General features: G+C 59.0%; 1 protein-coding gene across 3 annotated transcripts; it reads left to right on the top strand.

The window, feature by feature from the left end:
• The first annotated feature begins 6,010 nt into the window (after positions 1-6,010).
• PPP1R32 (protein phosphatase 1 regulatory subunit 32) lies at positions 6,011-14,008 on the top strand. 3 transcript variants are annotated; one of them, XM_043581327.1, is made up of 14 exons: positions 6,014-6,153; positions 6,660-6,802; positions 7,288-7,486; positions 7,692-7,845; positions 8,549-8,677; positions 9,318-9,381; positions 9,834-9,946; positions 10,308-10,367; positions 10,504-10,590; positions 11,137-11,250; positions 11,332-11,426; positions 13,024-13,188; positions 13,653-13,734; positions 13,911-14,008. In XM_043581327.1, the coding sequence occupies exons 2-13, from the start codon at positions 6,694-6,696 to the stop codon at positions 13,720-13,722; spliced, it is 1,359 nt and encodes a 452-aa protein (XP_043437262.1). In that variant the 5' UTR covers positions 6,014-6,153; positions 6,660-6,693; the 3' UTR covers positions 13,723-13,734; positions 13,911-14,008. The 3 variants fall into 3 exon arrangements, with proteins under 3 accessions (XP_043437263.1, XP_043437262.1, XP_043437265.1); XM_043581328.1 differs by lacking the exon at positions 11,137-11,250 and having other exon boundaries at positions 6,011-6,153; XM_043581330.1 differs by lacking the exon at positions 8,549-8,677 and having other exon boundaries at positions 6,015-6,153.
• Positions 14,009-19,867: the final 5,859 nt, after the last annotated feature.

Consider the following 19,867-nt stretch of genomic DNA (forward strand, 5'->3'; position numbering starts at 1 on the left):
ATCTCCGGGTCTGGGCCAGGCGAGATGGCCAGTAGGGGGTCCAGCTGGTCCCAAAGCGGGAGTGTGGGCGGAGCCGAGGCAGAGCCCCCACTGCCCTCCCCTGGAACAAGCGGAAGGACCTTGAAAGAGAATGGGCTGGGGTGCTGCTACCACACAGGGGAGGGCCTGGAGGAGGAGGTGCGGAGGTAGCTGTCATTTCCACGTCTGTTTGAAGAACGAGTTCTGAGGCCCTGAAGCCAAAGAAACAACACATCTCAAACTTAAGCAAATCTGTTCTGGCCCAGCGCCCTTCGATTCACAGGCAGCAAGACCAGAGAGGGTGATGAACTAAGGAAAGTCACACAGCACTATTTGTGCCACAGCTGGGCATCAAACCCAAGTTCTGGCAGAGGCTCAGAAAGGAGCAGGGATGCGACCTGGTCTCACCCAAGACATCAGCCTTCCTGCCCCGTCCTCTCCCACCTGAAGGGCTCAGCCCAGGCCTTCCCTGGGGGCAACACTGATCCAATCCCTCCTCCCCCACCAGCCCCTGGTTTTAGTGCCAGCCCGAAGCCAGGCAACATTCCCTTTGGGGCCGCCCCAGCCTCTAGCACAGGGACTGCGAGAGCCGACTCTTGATTTAGCTCCGGTCATGATCTCACAGTTGGTGGGGTGGAGCCCCACGTCAGGCTTGGGATTCTCTCTCCTTCTCTCTCTGCCCCTTGCCTGCTTGAATGCATGCACACATGCTCTCTCTGTCTCTGTCTCTCTCTCAAAAAAAATTTTTTTTTTAAGTTAAAACATTTAAAAATTGTGGTATGGGGCGCCTGGGTGGCGCAGTCGGTTAAGCATCCAACTTCAGCCAGGTCACGATCTCGCGGTCCGTGAGTTCGAGCCCCGCGTCGGGCTCTGGGCTGATGGCTCAGAGCCTGGAGCCTGTTTCCGATTCTGTGTCTCCCTCTCTCTCTGCCCCTCGCCCGTTCATGCTCTGTCTCTCTCTGTCCCAAAAATAAATAAACGTTGAAAAAAAAATTAAAAAAAAAATTGTGGTAAAATATACATAACATAAAATTTACCATCTCAACCATTTTAAAGTGCACGGTTTAGGGGCGCCTGGGTGGCTCAGTCGGTTGAGCGCCCGACTTCAGCTCAGGTCGTGATCTCACGGTTCGTGAGGTCGAGCCCCGCGTCAGGCTCTGTGCCGACAGCTCGGAGCCTGGAGCCCGCTTCGGATTCTGTGTCTTCCTCTCTCTCTCTGCCCCTCCCCTGCTCACACTCTGTCAATCTCTCTCTCAAAAAGTAAATAAAATACACATGTAAAAAAATGGCATTAAATACATCATAATATTCCACAACTCTCCCCACCACCCATCTTCAGAACCTTTTCATCTTCACCCTGTCGGTGCAAAGCCCAAAGGCTCGAACTCACGGACTGTGAGATCCTGACCTGAGCCGAAATCAAAAGTCGGAGGCTTAACCGACTGAGCCACCCAGGCGCCCCTTAGCACAATTTTTTCAAAAGGAGAACAAAGTCCCCTCTCCCTGCCACCCCCAGCCCCCCGCTCCGCTGCACCCCGGAGCCCTGCTTCCCACTTCTCAGTCATCGTGGCCAATTTGGATGATTTTAAGCCTTTCTTCTGTAGATTTTCACCCCGAGGCATCTAGCAGAGGCCAAGGAGCTGAGTGAGAGAGAGGGCAGGGGAGGCACGCGTCTTAGAAGAGAAAAACCGTCATCAAACCTGAAAACCCATTTTCAGATTTTGACAACAGCTTGGAGAACCTTCTAGTTCAACCCATGAGGCAAGAGCAAAGCAGCCGCCAGCATGGCCCTCAGAGGCAGGCTGTCTGCATTCAAACAGTAACTCTTCCCCCATTAGCTGGGTGACCCCGGACAAGTCACACAGGCTCTCTGGGCCTCAGTTTCTTCATTTATAAAATGCAGGTGCTGATGCTATCACTCCCACCCAGGAGCACATCTCACCGTGGCAGGGTTCAAATGTGTTCATACATGCGAGGCACTTAGAACACTGCCTGATACCAAATAAAGCCCGAAAGAGAGTTTGCTATTATTGTCATCCAGATTCAGGTGAATTCAAACTTGAATGCCTTCTGGGATGGAGAACTCACTCCCCACCAGGACTACCTGTTCCCCCATTAGAAGGTTGGGTGTGTCAGGAAGTTTTTCCCTCCTTGAACTTCTCCTCCTGGTCCTGCCCTCTGAGACCTGTCATCAAGACACACGTCGATCCGGGGCGCCTGGGTGGCTCAGTTAAGCGCCCAACTCTTGATTTCTGCTCAGGTCATGATCTCACGGTTCATGAGATCGAGCCCCGCGTCGGGCTCTGTGCTGACAGTGTGGACCCCGCTTGGGCTTCTCTCTCTCCCTCTCTCTGTCCCTCCCCCCTCTCAAGTGCTCTTTCTCTCCGTCTCTCAAAATAAATAAACTTAAAAAAAAAGACACATGTCAATCAAAGACAAATGACACCTGCTTGGTGCTGTGCTGCCTCGTTCGCCTGAGTTAATCTTCCTTTGGGGACCCAAAGCCCACGCAGCCCAGAGCACAGTGTGCAGATGTCTGTCCCCATTCAGGGCCTTCCCCTCATTGGTCCCAGCTAAGGAGTTCCGTGTGCCAGGGCCCCAAAATGTCCTCTAACTGGTTCCTGAGCCTCAACCTTCCAGGCTTCAGAGGGGAGGCAGCTGCTGGTGTCCAGGGCCAGCCCCAGTGTGTCTGTAGCTCTGCCTCCTCGAAGGAGGGAAACAGGGCTGAATCTTGCTGCTCAGGACCAGGCAGGCCTAGAAAGGAGAAAGAGGTGGCCCATCTGGCCGGGGCGGTCTGTCCCTTTGGGAGATCACAGAGCTCAGCCAAATGGTGGAGAGCCCACTGCTATAGTCCCAGCACCTGACAGAGAATTTCCAGCACATTCTAGCCGGCTTGGTGTGGATTCTGGGATCAAAGCTGGCTCTACCCCTTCCTGCCTACAAAGTGGGGATAATAATAACAGTTCCTGTCTTCTGGGGCCGGACTGAAGAGTGAAGAGACAACCCAGCTCTGCACCTGCACAGAAAATGCTCGATAAATGGGAACAGCATTGGGAAGATGGGCTGAGGCGGGCCCTGGATTTTTCCCACTTTAAATCTGGAAGGATCCTTTAGTCTGTTGCTTCCTCTTACAGATAGGAAGATGAAGGCGCGGGGTGCCTGAGCGCCTCAGTTTCTTAAGCGGTGAACACTCGATTTTCGGCTGTGGTCGTGATCTCGTGGTTGGTGGGATCGAGCCCTGCGTGGGGCTCTGCGCTGAAAGAGAGGAGCCTCCTTGGGACGCTCTCTCTCTCTCTCTCTCTGCCCCTCCCCTGCGCATGCTCTCTCTCTGTCTCTCAAAATAAATAAATAAACTTAAAAAAGAAAAGAAAAGAAATACGGAGGACGCTCGCTGAGAGGTCCGAAAGTCGCACAGCAATTCGGTTACCACTGGGGAGCAGCACCTGGTAAACTGCCCGGAGGTTCCTGCTCCTTCTAGGCTCCGGCCCCTGCCCTCCCCGAGCGCTCCTTGCCAGGTCGGCCCCGTCTGTTCTGGAGGGCAGGGGAGGCAGGGTGGTGTGTGGCCGGGGCGATGGGGCCCCTGCACCCTCCTCAGGGCGCTCCAGGAGCCCCCTAGCCCTATGAGCCCTGCTGCACATCTTGCAGTTCCCTCTGGCGGCCGCCGGGTGTCGCCACACAGCAAAGAAACAAAAACAAAAACAAAAAAACAGGTCGCGGGCGCCCAGACCTAAGGGGAGTTGAGTCAGGGAGCAGACACCTCCCTGAATTCCTCCGCATCCTCTGTGGGCTCCAGCCCGGGCTGTCTCCGGCAGCTCTAGAGTTTCCCTCGCAGCGCTCCCGACTATTTCAAACCTCTCGCCACCTCCTCTGCCCCCGCCAGCTGCTAAAAGGAAAACCTGGCGCAGCCTCTCCCGGCCGAGCGCTTCCTCCCCACACAGTGCTCCGGCCACCAGGGACCCATCGCGGCTCCGAACATGCCAGTGCTACCCACCCTCGCCCTCGCGGGGCCATCCGGGTGGCGAGCCCTCCCTCCCCTCCACCTATGGCCTGCTAGACACTGCGCCTCGAGTATCTCAAGTGCTTCACAATGTACCACAACCCCATAGGCAGGTACCATTTTCCAGAAGGGGAAACTGAGGCACAAGTAACACGCATCGAATCTTAGTTATTATGTGGTAGAGCCAAGGGCTTATGCCATCAGGCTTCAGGGTCCGAGCTCTTCCTTGGAACCACTTTTCTATGCACACTTTGGGGAGGGCCACTGCATCCCTCCGTCCTGACGACGCATGGCGGTCTTACTCTCCTTTGTGGTTCATGGGTGGAGCTCACCCGAGCCTCCGTCATCAGACTGGGAGAGCAGGGCTGTGCGCTTTCGCTTCTGGCCTCGCAGCTTCTGATCCCTGAACAGAGTTGTTCCTCTGGTGGGTCTCCCCTTGGCCCCGGGGCACCTCTGGGTCCAGGGCCTCTCTGTGGGGGTCAGGTGTGGTCACTTGAGGCTGAGTGCAGCCAGGGCACCTCCCGGGTGGGGCGGCCCCCTTTCCCTTGGCATTGTCTTCATTCACACCTCGCTTTCCCCTAGCTGTTGGGGTGTTCTAGAGCCAACGCACCCCAGCTCGTGAGAGAGCAGAAGCCAAAACCTCCAGGAAATTTGTGAGCTGATTGCCAAACTCGGCCACTGTTAAAAATCCAATGATAGAAACTTACAATCGAATCAATTACATTAAAAACAAAGCAATACATATTCGACGTCATCACCTCCTTATTACGTTCCTACATTTGTCTGCCATTCGTGGTCTGGAGGCTACTTCGGTCTACTGGCTCTGGATGTGCAAGGCCTGTATAGTGGGGGCTGTGTAGGGGGTTGAGTATGACTTCCCATTTCCCTGCTTAGTGACATTGCCCTGGCAGTTGGAAAGCAGAAATGGGCAAATGCTACACATCAGGGCCCCCCACCCCCAGCACACCCCCAGAAATCAAGTTGTTAAACATTTGCAAGCCTGAAAGCACCTGTGGGGCAGATGGGCCAGCCCAGAGGGAGCAGGGACTTCGGAGTTGGCTGACGCCCGTCTTAATCCTTCGCCAACTCTGAGGCCTGGGCAATGTCCCTGGGCCTCACCTTTCCCATCTGCAAAACAGGCTGAGGGGCACCTGGGTGGCTCAGTCGGTTAAGCGTCCAACTTCAGCTCAGGTCATGATCTCACAGTTTGTGATTTCAAGCCCCGCGTTGGGCTCTGTGCTGATGGCTCAGAGCCTGGAGCCTGCTTCGGATTCTGTGTCTCCCTCCCTCTCCTCCGCTCATTCTCTCTCTCTCTCTCTCTGTGTCTCTCAAAAAATAAACATTTAAAAATAGGCTGAGAATAGCAGCTTTGAAAAACTGAGCATCAACTGTCTTCCGGGAGCTGAATACATTAAGAGGATGGGCATCTCACTAAAGGTGACACGTCCGGTTTGAGCTCCACTCTCAGGGGCTGTGGCCTATTGGCCCTGTGATCGTGGTGCCCAGTTCACGAGGTGGTTTGGGGGGGATTATCTGAGGTGACGTGTGTAAAAGAGCTTGGCACCGATCCGGCTCAAGTAATTCACCGAGAGGCTTACGGGTGGGATCTGGACCCGCCCACGTTCGAGTCTCAATTCTTGGGTTCCTGAGATCTCTGGCCAGTCCAGGCACTGCTGTCTCAGCCTCATATTCCCCACATGAAAAGAGGGATAATAATAGCTACCTTGAAGAGCCACTCAGAGCACTGGAGATAAAGGATGTAAAGCATCTGCCGAGGAGTGCATACCCAATAAGCGTGAGTGGTTGTTTGAGATTATCTTTAATTTCTTGTCACTCAGACAGCAACTCTGCCCAGCTCTGCCCAGGGAAGCCGGTGGTGGGGGTGGGGACCAAAGGAGGCAGGACCTTGCCTGGGCAGCGCCCCCCACCCCCCATCCTGGCCAGGTCAGCTTCTCAGTGGGCCCGGGGCCCTAGAAGGGCTTCCGAGGCGTGGGGACGCTGTTGCTAGGCACCGGTTGCTAGGCAACACACTGTTTCTCCTGGCCTGGCCACCTCCCAGAGGGCCTGGGCTTCTCTGGAGCAGCTCCTGCCTCCCCAAAGCCTCTCTCGCCAGACCTCAGAGCCACAGCAGAGGGCAGGTGAGGGTGGGGCCAGCTGCGGTTGGGCCCCAGGAGGGCTGAGCCAACTTCCTCCAGCAAGGCCCGGGAGCCGGGGGAGAGACAAGGAGCCTGGGGCTGGGAGTGAGCTCTGGAGCCCGGGTGGCCAGGAATCCCCAGGTGGGAGGGTGTCTGTCCATTCAGTCCACAGAGGAGACCATGAGGGGATTGAGATCAGGAGCTGGCAGTCGGCCACCTATTATGAGCAAATTCTTCATCTTCTGGAAGCTCGGTTTCCCGGCTATACCCTGGGGAGATGACAACAAGGTGTGGGGAAGGCGAAACAAGTGCATATGAGTGAAGGGTTGACAACGAGGACTCTTTTCTTTGGGGTGCGGGTGTCGATGGAGAGGGACAGGCCGAAGGGGAAGGCACTGGCTGGGTGGGGTTCGAGCTTCAGCTCCATGGTCTCCGCAGCCCGGGGCCTGAGCCAGGCTCGGGGCCTTTGGGCTGCTGACCTGATGGGGCTCCTTGTGTGTCCTTCCTAGGTGCCCCCCCCTCGGGGCCCTGCCCCACAGCATCATGATGGGGAAACTCCCCTTGGGGGTTGTGTCCCCTTACGTAAAGATGAGTTCAGGAGGCTGCACGGATCCCCTGAAATTTTACGCCACCACTTACTGCACAGCCTATGGTGAGGACCCCTTTGGGCAGGAGCCCCCCCACCCCCCCTTCCCGGACCCGAGGCAGGATGGGAGGAGGCCCTCCCCCTGGGAGAGGAGCAGCCCGTCCGGTCACCACTCGGAGCCACCCCAGCCCGCCGAGGTTCCCCAAGGACCGTGAGCCTCCCAAGGACTGTGTCCACACCTGTACTGTCGGGCTGGCTTTGCCCTGCTGCCCCCGTCCCCCTCTCCCCCCCCCATTCCATCCTGTGATTCTGCCACACTGACCTTGTCCCCACCTCGTCGTTTCTATTTCCTGCTGCCACGGTCTCGAAGGGCCAAGCTTTCACGGCTCCTGGCACACTTGTTCCAGCCCCTGGCTCTATGCCTTCTCCATCCCAAGGGGCCTGGGCCCCTGTGTGTGTGTGTGGAGGGGGGGGGGTTGCTGGGAGGCCCTGCTCACTGCTTTTCCACTCCGCTGACCCTTGGTCCTGTCTTCTCTCTCCCCCTCTGACAGGTCAGGAGGAGTTCAGGCCCCGCATGGGCGGTCACGAAGGCACAGGCTACAAATCAAATTACCGTCCTGTGGCCTCATACCAGGCCAATCTCGATGCCCTGGACAACCCGGCCATGGGGCACGGTCCATACAATCCCTTCTCACCCCCTGCTCCGCTGAGCCTTAGCTCTCAGGGCCATCGAAGCTCATCAGACCCACTGTAAGCTCCGTGCGCGGAGGCCCTGACCCTTGCCCGGCCTAGGTCTGGGACCCTGGGGCACTCCGGGCGCAGCGCCCAGCCTGGGGCGCAAAGGCAGGCGGACTCCTGCGGGAGGTTTGAGGGGAGTGGGAAGCTTCTAGAGATAAGCACGGCAGCCTCCATGTGGCCCTGGTGGTAATCGCTCCGGCTCCTGCCCCACCCTCAGGGAACAAGTCCGCCCCAATTTCCAGTCAGTGACTAGTCAGAGTTACCGCCCCCTGGAGGTGCCTGATGGCACATACCCGCTGCCCTGGAACATGCACCAGACCAGCTCTGGCTATTCTCAGGAGAAGCCCAGCGCGGCGACCCCTACTAAAGAGGTCAGTGCTGGGCGGGAGAGGGGGAGCCCAAGGCTGGGGTAGAGGAAGAGCCGAAGGGAAGGAAGGGTGAGGATCCCTCCGGCAGGGCGAACTGCACCACCAAGGGTTGGTCAAGGCTGAGATGACTGGGCACAGGGGAGCCACATGGGGGCTGGGAGTCGAATCACCTTTACCACCTTCGTTCATTCAACCAGTGTGTTCTGAACGTCTCTTCTATATATGAAGGCGCAAGTGCTGGGGGGGGAAAAGGCAAGGGGTGCAGCAGAAGTGAAGGGGTTGCAACGGCAAAGCAGGAGGGTCGGAAAAGAGCTTGCTATGGGGACGTGAGTCAAAGAGTCAAGGGAGGTTAGTGTGCCTCTAAATGCAGCGCTGTGAGAGATAGAGAGTTCCAGGCAGCGCAGACAGCACGTGCAAAGGCCCTGCGGTGCGAGTGTGTGATGTGACAAAGAACAGCAGGGAGGCAGATGGCTGCAGCCAAGTGAGGAGCCGAGGTCCTCGCGGGTGGCTGTCAGGCCATGGGATTCTACTCCCAGTGCAGTGGGAAGATTGCAGGGCTCTGAGCAAAGGAGGGACGTGACCCAACTTCATTATAAAGGGGCCCCTCGGGCTGCAGATACTCCATAGGGGTCAAGGGCAGAATCAGAGTCGAGAAGTGACTGCCATCGCCTCACCTGGAGAGTGACTGGCCGCTTCTCCCTCCCAGGTCAGGAAGGTCCATTTCGACACCCAGGACTATGGGCCGCAGGCCATCACAGGGCTGGAACCCAGGGACATGCCCCTGCTCCACCAGCAGCAGGGCAAGGGCTCGCTGGAGTGGGAAAACTCCCGGCATGTGAGTGGGCAGCCCCCAGTAAGGGCTGTGCCCTGGGCAGAGGGGCCAGACCCACCCCCTTCCCCTCCCGGAGACATGTACCTGCTCTGACTCGCCCTGAAAGCCAGCTAAATAAAGGTGGACTCAGCATTCCTAGAAACAGTGGGGAGAGCCAAGGTCATTTGTTATTTCCAAGACAGCATCAGAGCGGTCCTCCCAGGCTTCCTTACTCGTGTCTTGGGATTTAACCCCAGGGGCCCCTTCCCTCCCCTCTCCCATGCAGACCTGTTCAGCCTTGGGTGGTGAATTGTGAAGTAAGCACCCATTTTTCTTCCCTCAGCCTCTCTCCTTGCTTTGAGCCCCCTCCTAGTCTGGGTCCCAGGGCTCTGGGCCCCCTGGTCATTCCTGGGAGTCCGGTGTGGGATGTGACAGTTGGCACTGCCACAGGGGAACCGTGTTCTCATGGTGGAATTTATGGGGCTCGGATGCCCCATCAGACACAGATTTGGGTCAGGAGCGCTGTGCTGGCCCTCCCTGCTCAGAACAGGCCACACAGGTCTACTCAGAGCACAGATAACTAAAGAGCCACCACTGCCACCAGCCGCCTCGTGGGCCCTGTTCTCTCTTACGTCCCCCCTCCGGCTCACCTTCTGTGTTCCAGGGCCCGCGCTTCTTGACTTCTGAGTACAATTCCAAGTATCTCAAGGAGACTTCAAACCAGCCAGGTAGGCACACGTCTGAGCTCATGCGTCTCTCCCACTATATTACCCTAACCTGAGCCCTAGGAGAGACACCAGGGGACCTGGATGAGCTGGCACAGGACAAAGAAGGCACCAGCGGGAGAAAAAAGGACACACAGGCAGCTTGGGGGAGACGTGCCTTAGTGCCAATCCCCCAAGGACACCTCACTCGCTTAGGAGGGCTGTTGAACCTGACCATAGCTGCCTCCTGGCCCATCAGCCCTGCCCTTCCTTCTCCTCTTCTCCTCTCCCCTCTCGCTGTCTATCTTGGACTCTGAAGTCTTCCAGATGCCCACGATCCTGTAGCTTGGGCCTCCAGACCCTTGGAGTCAGCTCTGTGCCTGCTGGCTGGGACACTGAGCCTCTGGAGGCCATGTGGGCAGGGCCAGGTGGCTGGGGTGGGGCTGGGGGCAGCACAGGGGGGATGTCTTTTGCAGATCTCTTGCAGAAGATATCAATTGGCTCCAAGGAGGAGACTGGCTTCACCGAAGAGTCCACCAAGAACCCCATTGGCTTCCAGCCACCCTCCCAGACCGTCCTTGGGGACCCGGTAAGTCAGGCTGGTGCCCACTTGGACCTCAGGGTGACTTCTAGCTTCTTTAAAAGTGTGAGCTGCAGAACCCTTTGTTCAAACACAAGATGAACGAGTGTGGGTAAAAACCACCACTTTTGTCCAGCCCCCCCACGGCCCCATTTTATGGATGAGGAGACTGAGGTCCAAAGAGGAGAAGGGGCAGAGAGCCAATGTTTGGACAAGAGTTCAGACCAGAGCCCTGCTGATTCCTGTTCAGCATTGTTCTCCCCAAACTCTTCCCTTTCCTCAGTTGCCCCAATGATACCCACTTGTGAGCCCTCCCCTGCACGCAGGACAAGGGGCCGCTGCTTATGTTCCTCTGGGGGCCTCTTTCCAGGTCCTCCACCCTGGCCGGAGTGTCACCAGGTCCGACTTTCTCCCCATGACCCACATTCGTGTAAGCTGAGCTGGTGGGGGTGAGGGCTGTCTGACCCACAGCCTGGGGTCCTTCTGTGGGGCCCTTAGGACACTACGTGGAAGGGTGTGGGGGGAGCAGGCACGCTGTAGCGCCAGTGGCTGCATTCCTGCCACAGGGGGATGAGTTCCTGCCTGTGCTGGCCAGAGGCTCCGAGCGGGAAACAGGCTACAGCCGAGTGAATGAGAGGTTGCTGAACCCCAGAGTGAGTGGCCTTTTGCGGGGGGGAGGGGGGCTCCCTCAGAGCAGGAGCACTCTACGGGAGGAGACAGGGAGGTCTCTTGGGCGCAGTGGCATTTGGGCACTAAAGAATGGGAAGAATCGGGATGTTTTGGACGTCCTGGTGGAGGAGTAAAGGCCTAGGAAGCCAGAAAGTGAGGCGTGTCTTTGTTTTTGTTTTTGTTTATTTTGAAAGAGAGAGAGAGAGAGGAACAGAGAGGGGGAGAGAGGGAGAGCATGAGCAGGGGAGAAGCAGAGACAGAGAGACAGAGAATCCCAAGCAGGCTCCGCACTACCAGTGCAGAGCCCGACGCAAGGCTCGAACTCATGGCTCGTGAGCCGAAACCAAGAGTCGGATGTTCAACCGACTGAGCCACCCAGGCATCCCGAGGGGTGTCTTTCAAACCAGGAATTTGGTTTGTCTGGAGGGGGAAGGGTGAGGCCCCAGGGCCACATCTGTCTACGCTCCCTCTATCCTTGCTGCCTCGCCCTGGCCACCCGGCCACCTTTCTTGTGGCTCTGTCCTCTGCAGGTGCCCCCACCCAGCCCACGGCCTAGCAGCGTGAGCCACGGGCAATTCCAGCCCCCCCAGCGGGTGCAACAGACCAACGTTGCCCTGCTTGGCAGGGAGACTGTGGGAAACAAGGTGAGGCCGGGGTGCCCAGCCCCACTCCCGAATCTCCACCCCGTCCCGGCCTGACACTTCCCCTCTATACCTCTTGTGCAGGAGCCCACAGGGTTCACCCTTAACAACCCCAGCTACATCCGGAGCCCCTATGACCCAGACATGGATAATCAGTACCTGACCACCTACAACCAAGGGTAAGCCCCCCTTCCCTGTGCAAATCGACGGCCGTGACGCCGACGTGCGGTTTGTAGACAGACACTGGGACAAGTCACGAGCTCACAAGTCTGTGAGGTAGACCAACACTGAATCAATGTGGGTTCCCCCAGAAGCAGCCCCGGAGCCAAGGATTTGAGTGCAAGCCTCTTACTGGGGAGTGTGGGGGAGTGGGAAAGTGGTATGGGGAGAGGAAGGCAGCCCCGAGCGAGTGTGGTATCAGCCAGATATCCCGCGGGAAGACTCCAGAAAACGGTGCAAACACACAACCCGGGATCATCCCAGCCAAGCGGGGAGAGAGCTAGGGGGCTGATAGCTCCACACCCATTGGTCGTTAGTTAAGGGCTGTCCCCAGGGACCATACTAAGAATCCCCGGTACCTCCTTGCTCAGGCAAAGCGAGCTGTAGCAGCCTCTGGGACGCCTTCCTCTGCACTTCTCTCTGATGCAGTGCAGGCCATCGATGCCCAGGCTGGTGGGCTCAAGGGGGCCCGGGTGGGACAATACCCCATCTGCTAAGATCCTACATCCAGTCCATGGCAGGCGGGCTCTGTGCTCCCCAGAAAGTAAGCTCTGTGCCGAGCATCAGGGAGGGCTTCCAGGAGGAAGTGGCCCTAGAGCCTTTGGGAAGGGCTCCTGGGGCCAGGACTGGATGGGGAGGGCATTACAGGGGTGGGATCAAGGAGGTGTAATTCTCTGGACAAAAGCCTCCTAGCACAACATCTGCCCTCTGTGTGTCCGCCTGTGTCCACACTGCCCCCCAATTCCTTGGTCTCCCAAGATGCCTCCCATCCTCGGGCTAACTCCCCTCTTTGGGATGTGGACTTTGAAGCTCAGAGGGGGGATGTGATGCGGGAGCCACACGGCAGAGCCGTGATCTGCTCCAGGTCCCACGGAGGGCGAGGGGGAGGGGCTGAGACTCACTCTGGGTTTTGGGGGACAACAGTGTCCCTGCAAATGCCCTCGTCCTGTAGCTCCTCTGGCAGAACCTCTGCCCCAGCCAGCTCTGCGGGGTCCTTCTCCCACCCCACCCCCCTCGGCTTTCCTGAGCTCCTGCCCGTTGTCAGGCACGCTGCCCTTCCCCAGGGGTGGTAACCACTGATTTTCCCACTTACCTGTCTGCACCCCTACTTTGTAAGCCCCAGGGCGGGGCCCACATCGTACTCCCGGCACTTTCAGAGCCTGGCCCAGTGCTCAGTGAATAGTAGCAAAACGGAAGCCAAGTGGACCCCCTGGAGAGAAACGATGGAGGGGTCTCCCCTCCCCACCCCTGAGGTGTTCACAGGCCGGGGAGGGAGGCGCACTTAAAGGGCCCTTTACGTTCCCAAGTGCTGGCTTGGGCATGGGGGGCTGCACAAAGGAGGGCCATCCAGCTCACGGCAGAGCCAGCGTCCCCCATGCGGGCAGGGGCTCAGGGAGTGCCTGGCAGAGGGCACAGCGTGGGCAAAGGTAAAGAAGCTGGAGGGATCGGAGGCAGTCTGCCCTGCTGGATTCAAGATTCCCGTCCCGGAAGCGCAGAGAGGCCGCAGAGGTGGGCAGAGGCCGACTTATAGCCAAGAACCCCCTCCCTGTGCTGCAGGTACTTTGAGAACATCCCTAAGGGTCTGGACCGAGAAGGCTGGACCCGAGGTGGCACCCAGCCCCAGAAGCCCGGAGGCTACGCCCTCAACCAGCCGGTCACCCGCATGGAGGCCACCCCCACCCCCACGGAGAGCCTACGGCGCCTGCACCCCCACGTGGGAAGGTAGCTGGCCCTCTCTCCCCCGCTTTGCCCTTTGCTGAATTCAGGTCTTTCCCCAGCTTCTGCCCTCCCTCACTCCCTCCCTCCATCCGTCTGTCTGAGAGGCCCCTTTCCTCTCTCAGGTTTGTTCACTGCCTTTCCTGGTACCCCCCTCTCCCCAGCGACCCCTCCCTCTGTGGGGGCTGCCCTCCACCCTCCTTGTTCCCATCCCCATCCCGGAGGCCAGCACCTGCTCCCTGCCTGGCTGCGTGGGGGGTGGGGACAAAGCTGAATGGACTGTGGTTCAGCCTCACTCTGACTCCTTTCGGCTCCGATCAGTTTCCCCCAAATTACATTTGTAAGACAATGGCCCAGAGTTGGCGGGCAAAGAGCGTTTGTGGCTTGGCCAACCGGGCTGAAGGCTACCCCAGGGGAGGGGCAGGCAGAGCAGAAGGTCCCACCCGGCACCGCTCCCCCCTCCCCTGCAGAACCCTGATCGCGGAGGACCCCTTCTACCGAGCTGTGCCTCCCAGCAGCCACTTTGCCACATCCAGCTGAGCCTGAGTCTGGGTAAGGGGCTCCCCTGCGGGGCCGGCCCCACTTCCCCAGCCCTGGGACAAGCAAGCCCTGATGGAGACCCTGTCCCAGAGTGGGGGGCGGGTGGTGGGAGACTGGGGACCTCTCAGGGTGGAGGAGTGCCCAGAGCCACCCTGCAGCCGCTCAGGGGGCATCTCTGCTCCCCACAGGTTTGCCAACCCAGCTGGACAGGAGTGGATTCCCATCCCTTCCCCTGCTGGGACTCCCCTGGCTACTTTCCTAATGAAATAAAGAGGCTTGAAGCGGGCCAGCATGTCTAGTCCCTGCCAGGGGAGCTGGGGAAGGATTGGGGAGGGCGCGGCCAGAGTGCTGCAGTTGGGTGGCCGGGGCGGGGGGGGGGGGGGGGGGGGGGGGGGCGGCAGGCGGCAGGGCCAACTCTGGAGTCAGGGAGGTCGTGTTGGACTCACTGTGATGCTATGGACCCGGACACAGTTTCCTCTTCGGTCAAGGGGTCTCCTACAACCTGTGCTGAGGGCTCAGTCAGTGTGGGGTGGGGGGAGGAAGCCCCAGGAGGGAGCAGGTGGGACAGAGTAGGGGGAGGCAGAGGGGGGACAGAGACGGGTCTAGGAAGAATATGTTTATAAAATGGGGCAGTGGGACCATAGTGGGGCAGGGGAATCTGAGCAGGACTTCCAGGGTCCTTCTGAGTCCCACACTGGATGGTTTAAAAGAGAAGGGAGGACTGAGGGGAAGGCAGTCATAGAGATCTCTCCCCAGAGACGGATGGAGAGAGGTCTGCAACTGGATGGACACCTGGACACTGGCACAGGAAGGAGTGGAGGCTGGTTGAAAAACCTGGTGCCTCAGGGCAGCCCTTTTGTGAGAATTAAAACGAGTGTCCCCCCCCCCCCCCCCCCCCGCCCCTCCGCCCACCACTCCTCAAGAGGGAACTTCTCTTGGGAAGTAAACGCCTTCCTTCCTCCAGAAGCTGTAGCCTAACACCGGGGCCGGCAAGGCAGAACCTGGGCTGCCTCTCAGTGCCTGTCCCCTCCGCCAGGTGCATTTGCACAGTGCACAACTATACAACGTATGCTGTGGCCCCGCCAGCGCCATCTCCTCCTTATATAAAGGGGACTCTGGCCCCAGAAAGAGTGCACGAGTGGCTTGAGGTCCCCAGGGTAGAGAGGCAGTGGCAGCCCCAGGCTTGGCTGTCCCCTGCACCTTTCAGGCTGGCCTGCGTGCAGAGGGGCAGACTCAGTGGTCTAGCAGCTGCCCCCTCCCCCACCGCTCAGTGGGTATCTGTGGAGCCATACTGCTGGCCCCCCCAGGCCTGGGTGTACCAGCAGTCTTGAGTGGCAGGCCCCGGGGGGCTGTCCTCACTCGGCCTGGCTGGGGCTCCATGTGGGATGTGGGTGGCTCCAGCTGGCTCCAGCACTGGAGGAGGGGACTGGGGACACAGAGTCTCTCAGCTACAAACCCAGCCAGACTCAGGACCCAGTGACAGCCGCCCAGACTGTGGGTGCGTCCTGCGGGTCCATGGCCTCCGGTACCGGGGGGCAAGTTACCAAGTCAGGGGTTTGCCAACTGGGCTGGGTGTCCGTTGTGGCCTGGCCACGGTGAGGTCGGGGCTGGGAAAGAGATCAACCAGCCCCTCCAGCCCACGGTCTCTCTCTCTCACACACACACACACACACACCCCGCTTCACATCTCCATTTCTTTCTTCCCCTCCAGTGTCCTTTTACAGCTCAGGTTTCCTGCTCACCCCTCCTCTGTCTGACTCAGTAAGGGATATGGTGTCGGGGGCATTGGAGACTGATGACGCGCTCTCTCCATGGCCTCCCTCTCCCATTGTCCGGCACCCAGTTTCCAGGCCGTGTGAGCTGGGGCCACCCCACGCTGTTTCCTGAGCTGGGAGCTAAGGACTCCACCCCAGAGAGGGGGCTGAGGAGCGCCCCTCTGCTCCCCTTAGCTCCTGCCTTCGCCCCCTGTGGCTTCTCTCCAGGAGCCCCATCCTGACCTCTCCGTTTGGATCCTGGACCCCAGCCCAAGAGGCTGTGTGAGGGTGGGGTGACCCAGGGCATGCGGTGGCAGAAAGCGGGTGCAAGAGGACCCAACGCCTAGCCTAGATGTTTCTGGAAGTCCTGCCCGGTACAGGGCACGGATGTCCCCATCTTCTAGATGAGGAGACAGACACAGAGGCGGTGCCATCGGCCATGGGTCACGCAGCAGCAAGATCTGTGGGTGGGGGCCTGCTGGTAAGGGTGGGAGGGGGGAGCCCGGACTGGCAGCAGCCTGGTGGGGGTGTGAGTGGCCTCCGAATCACACCCGCCTTCCCGGCCTCTGCCCACCCCGCTAGGTTTCTCAAAGCAGGCCCCGTGGGGGAGGGTGTGTGAGCCGGACCGTGAATTAAACGGGCAGCACGGCCAGTTGTGGGCGCTGTAAGGGGCAAGGCCGTGGGCAAGGACACAGTGCAGGGGCCAGCTCAAGGCTAGGGAGCCCTTCTTTGTCCTCCTCCTCAATGATGGGGCTCAACAAAGCCACAGAGGACGTCTGTCTACAGTGGAGACTCCAAAGCCCAGGACAGTGCCTGGCACATTTGCAGGTGTTCAGGAAGTATTAGAGAATGAATGAATGAATGAACGACCGAGTGAATGAACACTGCCCGTCAGCGGAGCACCAGATTTGAGCTTCTGGGTGTCACTTGCCCTAGTCCCAGGATGTCAGTCATCCAGGCTTCCTGTGTATGTACAGGCCAGCAGCTGAGACCCTGCTGTGCCTACCCCCCACCCCTTGCACGGATGCCACAGCTGTGACCTTGCAGGACCTCTGAGTTTTAAGGCTCCGGGCCTCCTCTTCTCTTTGTATGTGCCCCTTGCCCTCCCCTCAACCGTGCCCACCCTCTGACCAACCCCAACCAAACTCCCCTGTCCTGTCTTGAGGGCCTCACATTCTAATCTTGACGCCCCCCGCCGCCCCCCCCCCCCCCGACACTGGCCCCAAGACCAGGATCGGGTCGGTGCAAACCTCTCTGTGTCCCCAGGGGAGGAGGGGTAGATACTTTCCCCGCTGTGGCCACTCAGGTTACTGAAACCCCACTGAAGTGCTGGCCTTTGCCACAGCACACCTGCTCCGTGCTGTCAGGTGACTGCGGGCGCGGATAACGTGGCTTCGTTTGGGGACGCCCCGTCCCCTTGCCTCTCCGAGACGTGAGTCTTTGGCCCGGCCGCAGCCGGCCTCAGCCCAGAGCCCTTTCTTCTCCCCGGGCCCAGGCAGGCAGCGGAGCAAAGCTGTCCTGACATGAGCTCTGGAGTCAGACGGCCTGGGTTTGTACCCAGCTCTCCGCAGCCTGCCACCCGCCGGGGAGGCCACTTGACCATTCTCAGCTGCAGTTAATAGCATTACCCACGCCGTAGGCTAAACAAAATGACAGGTATCGAGTGCTTGGCTGGCGAACAGTAGCTGGCTTGATGCTGGAGCAGAGGAACCAGAGGCCCACATAGGAGTGGGGACTTGGGACACTCACGGGGTCTGGCCGTCGTCTCGTCCCACTTGGCCCGGGACAGGCGCCCTCAGGACCCTTGTCCAGGAGCAGCCCCCTCTCGGGTGCGTAATCCACCTGCACAGCCAGGAGGCCTAGGCCGCTCCTGTCGTGTCCCCAAGGCCAACTCCTGCCAGGCTCTCTGGCAAGCGGCCTGCCTCTTCCCTCACCTGGAAACCAGGGCTTGGGTGTTGAGGTGAGTCACTCTTAGTGGGTGCTGATTGTAGCTGCTACCAGAAGCTTCCTTCCCCTCCCCACGGATATTCTAGAAGCCGTTCTGAGGTGTACAATGACGATGATTAACTTTATTAAGCCCCCACAGCCTGCTGGGTGCTGGGAATATTCCGTGGGCCTTCATTTTCTTAGCAAGAACACAGAGGGGCCTCCCTCGGGGGGGGTAGTTTGGGGGTGCAGGTGGGTGCTGTGCTGACAGCTGCGGTGTGGGGGTGTGGAGGCCCGAGGGCTGATGGGACGGCAGGATTGGGAGGAACGCTGGATGTCACGCCATCGGGCCCCACTCCTGACGCACGGGGACGTGTGTGAGGCCGCTGCCCGTCATGGCACTGTGGCAGCTGATGTTGACAGGTACCATCTGTCCGGGTCACGTGGTGACAGGAAGAGCCGCCAGCTCACAAGCTTGACAGCTGGCCAGCTGGGAAAAGGCACCTGTCTGTGGGAACTGGAGGCCCCCAGGGGGGTGGGGAAGGGGTTAGGAGGAAGCCTGTGTGGGAAGGACCGTGGGTTCGCTAAACCCAGACAGATGGAGGGCCCGAAACTCAGAATCTGATCCCCACTTTCCTCTCGGACCATCTGGAGGGCCACCCATTCTCGAGGAAATTTTCCCAACTGTCAAATACACAAGGGCAGAGGAGGAGTGGCACCCAGGAACCCACCCCCCCTTCCCCCACCTGGGGGCCTCCGTTCAAGGTCAGAAGAGAGCCTGCCGGTCTTTCGGGCCTTTGGACACTCCTTGCTTCTCACGAGGCTGCTCTGCCAAGAACGTTCTTGGAATCGTAAAGCTTCACTCCTGGAAGGACCTTTGTCATAACAGTTAACCTGGGCCAGACAGACGAGACAGCCTCCCAAGCCACGCAGCTTGGTGAGCACATACTCGGGTCTCTGCGCTCTGAACACAAGGCCTTCCCCATGGTATCACTGACCTGGGGCCCTTAAGTGGGCTGAAGTCGGGGCCTGGAAGCTTCCTAGGAGAACCGGGCATCTCCTTGGCAGCCAGCAAGGCGTGGGGCTTGGTTTTCTTTGGCTGAAGGGGGAACGTGTGAGTACGAGTGTGTGTTAACACACGTATGTCCTCAGAGGTCCCCAGCTTAAAGGGACAGGTCAGAAGGACATCGGCCTAGCCCACCTATCCTCAGAGAGACACTGGGTGATGCTGAAGGAGCTGTGTCCAGGCAAGACTTTATGGGACTCTGGGCCCCAGCATGCCTACTGTGGCCCCAGTGACAAGGGGTGGTCCCTATGGCAAGAGCCTTGCTGCAGAAACACGTTCTCCTGGAGGGCTCTGGCACCAGGGGCAGGAGGCTTTAAAGAACACGGGCAAACGGACTCCCGAGCGTATCCAAGGCACCTGGCAGTGTGGGCATTCCTGGGCACCGCAGTGAAAACCCTGGAGTGTGGGACAGCGGACCCTCCACTGTGACCATGTGGTCCCCTTAGTGCCCCACACTGCAAGTAACAGAAACCGACTTCAGCTAATGGAAGCAGAAGACGAGCTTACTACAAGGATTTCCGAGCTCACGGAATCTTTAGGTAGACTGGAGAACAAAGCGTGGACGCTACCCAGCCAAGAACGGGGGTCAAAATCGTCCCATGAGCCCGGGCGCCCGGCGACAGCCTGCCTCCCCCTTGCCGATGCCCCCACCCAGCCTCAGAAGGGATTCTGCTCCGCAGCTCAGATTTCCGATTCCAGATCAAGGGCGGGCATTTTTCTGCTGGGTGGCTCCGAGGTCCCGTGCCTGCACCCAGCTTGCCGAGGAAGCTGGGACAGTGAGTTCGTTTCCGGCATTTTCACCTTCCACAGGAGGAAACGGGTTCTGTTTCCTGAGTTGGTTGGGATCGTCCGACGAAGAAGAAGGCTGAGGGGTCCGGGGATTTCAAGTATCCTTCACATCCGGGTTACCAACGAGAAGGAAGCGAGCATTTGTGCAATGCCTTAGGCACTGGGCAGGGATGCTGCTTGCCTTCAAGGACACTCTGGGAGACATGGGGAACAGACAGATCCCCTCCCTCAACTTCCCTAATAGTCTACCAACCTGCGAGGTCGCTGATGCAAAGGCGCCCCCTGGGCCGGGGTTCCACTGTACCTGGCGCCATCTGCACAGCCGGTGTGGACCTCACAGACACCTAGTCAGGAGCTCAGAAACGCACCGTGGTGTGTCTGTAACTGAACTTAGTGAAGACGTCCATCGGTGGCCTCCAGGCCAACTTCCTCATCTCCTCTGAATTTAAACTCTGTCCATTCGGGACTCAAATCCAATCTGCCCCTCCTCCCTTTCCTGTCCTCTTTAGCAGCATGTGGAGCTTGCTCTTGGGGGGCAGGCAGCCACCTATGTGGACTCCCCCGGAGATGTGGACCCTCCACTGTGATCTTTGTGGGTTTTGGTCAATCC

This window comes from Prionailurus bengalensis, chromosome D1 (assembly GCF_016509475.1).
Source record: "Prionailurus bengalensis isolate Pbe53 chromosome D1, Fcat_Pben_1.1_paternal_pri, whole genome shotgun sequence".
In the NCBI taxonomy this organism is placed as follows: domain Eukaryota; kingdom Metazoa; phylum Chordata; class Mammalia; order Carnivora; family Felidae; genus Prionailurus; species Prionailurus bengalensis.

What these genes read in the sequence shown, in the direction of transcription:
- PPP1R32 (XM_043581327.1), top strand. Translation starts at nt 6,694, where the DNA reads ATGATGGGGAAACTCCCCTTGGGGGTTGTGTCCCCTTACGTAAAGATG. An exon ending in CGAAGCTCATCAGACCCACT is followed by an intron (nt 7,487 to 7,691) that starts GTAAGCTCCGTG and finishes CCCCACCCTCAG; the next exon opens with GGAACAAGTCCGCCCCAATT. An exon ending in AGACCGTCCTTGGGGACCCG is followed by an intron (nt 9,947 to 10,307) that starts GTAAGTCAGGCT and finishes GCCTCTTTCCAG; the next exon opens with GTCCTCCACCCTGGCCGGAG.